The sequence below is a fragment of the Myotis brandtii genome, unplaced genomic scaffold, assembly GCF_000412655.1.
Source record: "Myotis brandtii unplaced genomic scaffold, ASM41265v1 scaffold680, whole genome shotgun sequence".
Lineage (NCBI taxonomy): Eukaryota > Metazoa > Chordata > Mammalia > Chiroptera > Vespertilionidae > Myotis > Myotis brandtii.
Genome location: NW_005370658.1, coordinates 438,423 through 440,835, shown reverse-complemented (window position 1 = coordinate 440,835; position 2,413 = coordinate 438,423). Strand labels below are relative to the sequence as shown.

Here is a 2,413-nt window from a genome sequence, read left to right as displayed (position 1 = left end):
GCGGCCCTGCCTCACCCCCTCCGGAACAGGCAGTGAGGGAGGGCTGGGTGGGATCTGGAGGGGAGCGCCCTCTGGACCTGCACCCCTCATCTTTCCAAGCGAGTCCTCTGAGCTCCCTAGTGGAGCTCTGACCCCAGCTGAGGGTGGGGTTCCCCCAGGAAGGACAAGGGTGGGGGACAGGCCCCTTCAGCACGGTGCTGATTGACTTGTTTGGGGATGAAGTTCCTTCCCCGGAAGGCCAGGGTGGGATGGGGAGGAAGTTCGGCTGCATCCTTTCTTTCTTTCTGCCCTCTGCTTGGCAGAGTCCAGTTTTGCATGTTGCTTTCTGCTTGGCTGCTGGTGCACAGCTCCGCCCGCCGAGACCTCTTCCGAGGGCTCTCAGAAAACTGGGCTGCTTCGGGGGGCCTGCGGGGGTCCCTGGGCTGGAGGAGAGAAGGGCTGAGTGGCTGACGACGTTTAATTTTTGCTTTTCGGTGGGGCTGGGCTGGGGGATTTTTTTTTCCACGTCTCAAAATTTCTTCTCCCCCTGTTTGAGGAACCTCTTCTTTTCATTTTGTCATTTCTTTTGTCGATCTTATCAGAGGAACCAGGACTGAAGCGGGACAAAAAAGAGGCGATATTGAGAACAGCTGGGGCAGGGCCCTTCTCACTTCCACCTGGCCCTGTGACTGCAGGTGCTGGCCGGGGCCCCTGGAGGGCCCAGCTCCCGCGGAGCCAAGGATACCAACACCACACAGAGCTCCATCCCATTCTGTCTGTCCCTCCTATGGGAATCCTGCCCCCCCCAAGAGACCCTGCCCCCTAGTGCTACAGTCCAGCTGGCCTTCCCGTGGGCATCGTGCCCAGCGGGTAGGACCCCCGTGGCTGGCGCTGGCACAAGCACAGACCTGGGATCTGGCCATGTTTCCAATTGTTTAAGTTTTTGTGTGGGTCCTGGAGGGTGGAGAGGATGCCAGGCTAGAGCTTTTGTCCCCGGAGGGGTTTGGGGAGGAGGGGGGGCGGTTGGTGGCCTAGCTTCTTGCTGAGTTTTCTTTCTGTCTCTTTAGACTTAAAAGCAAAAATTCCCATCTGTACACCCGAGCCAAGGTCCCACAGACTGAAAGGCTGGTGAGGGGGACACCACATGGCTTCAGTCCCTAACAGTGGTCGTCCTGGGGGAGGGGCCTGGTAGACACACGCCCCCCCCCCCTCAATTCTCTAGCCTTAAGGCAGCAATTTTCAACCAGTGTGCCACAAGAATTTTTAGTCAGGGACACTGGCCTTTTTCTTTCTTTTTTCTTTTTTTTTTTCATTATAAAATATTTTTAATCTACAAACTATACAACTATGACTAATAACAGTGCTTTTTTTCTTAGACTGTCAATTTAAAAAAATGATAACAGCCAACACAATAGTAGTCAGGTGTGAATGAACCAAAATTATACCTATTTTTTTGTGTCAGATTGGCAAAAATATGTATTTTCTTGGTGTGCCGCAGAATTTTAGTAATGTTTAGGTGTGCCATGAGATGAAAAAGGTTGAAAATCGCTGCCTTGCCCTGGCCGGTGTGGCTCAGTTGGTTGAGCGTCGTCCCATACACATGCCCAGATTGCATGGTGTGTATGGGAGGCAACCAATTGATGTTTCTCTCTCTCTCCCCCCTCTCCCTTCCCCTCTCTCTAAAATCAATAAAAACATACCCCTGCGTGAGGATTAAAACAACAACTAAAAACAAACAAACAAAAAGAAAATTGCTGCCTAGGGCAACAGCACTGAGGAAGGACCTCAGGCTCCCTGGGGCACATGTCCCTTCTCTTATGATGCCAGCAGGGGGCGCCGCCTTCCCACAAACAGGCCTTGGTGGCCGCTCAGCGCAGAACATTCCCAGGGTGGACACCCCTGCCCCCTTCCCCATCATGGGCTGCCTGGCATTTTCCTTCACCAAAGGCTCTGGCCCCACCTCATGGCCAAGGGGTAGGGTTGGAGGATTCTCCTCTATGGTCTACAGTGCCTGGGTATGCCCGGTGGTACCCTCGGGGCAAAATGGAGGTCCCTGAAAATGCACCTCAGGGCCTCTCCCAGGCTCTGGGTCACAGACTCCGATCTACAGCGGCCGAGGAGAACTAACCACAGAGCACACAGCGGGACCTCACTCATCCCACCCTTGCTCCAGCCCCACACAGGAGCCAGGGACAGAGGGTGGCTGACCTGCCCACGGACTCAAATGCAAGGGGCAGTTCAGAGTCGAGGCTCCTGACTGCTCCATGTGGCGCGCTCATCCTGCCGAGGGCAAGGCTGCCAGCGTCACAGTGAGGGCCTGGGGAAGCTACGTCAGCCAACTTTTCAAAAGAAGCCAAAAATCCAGACAGAATTTCATGTGAAAATTCCAATATTTAAAGTACTTGTGTTGGTCACACACGTCTGCCTGCAGGCC

At 54.2% G+C, this 2,413-nt stretch overlaps 1 protein-coding gene across 7 annotated transcripts in view; it reads right to left on the bottom strand.

Moving 5' to 3' along the window:
• Positions 1-321: 321 nt before the first annotated feature.
• NFIX (nuclear factor I/X (CCAAT-binding transcription factor)) overlaps positions 322-2,413 on the bottom strand; it is an 87,617-nt gene continuing 85,525 nt past the window's right edge. For all 7 annotated transcript variants that reach the window (XM_014529439.1, XM_005881574.2, XM_014529440.1 and 4 more), the window contains one exon: positions 322-592. In XM_014529439.1, the coding sequence (XP_014384925.1) occupies positions 578-592 (15 nt within the window). In that variant the 3' untranslated portion in view covers positions 322-577. The remainder of the gene's footprint in view (positions 593-2,413) is intronic.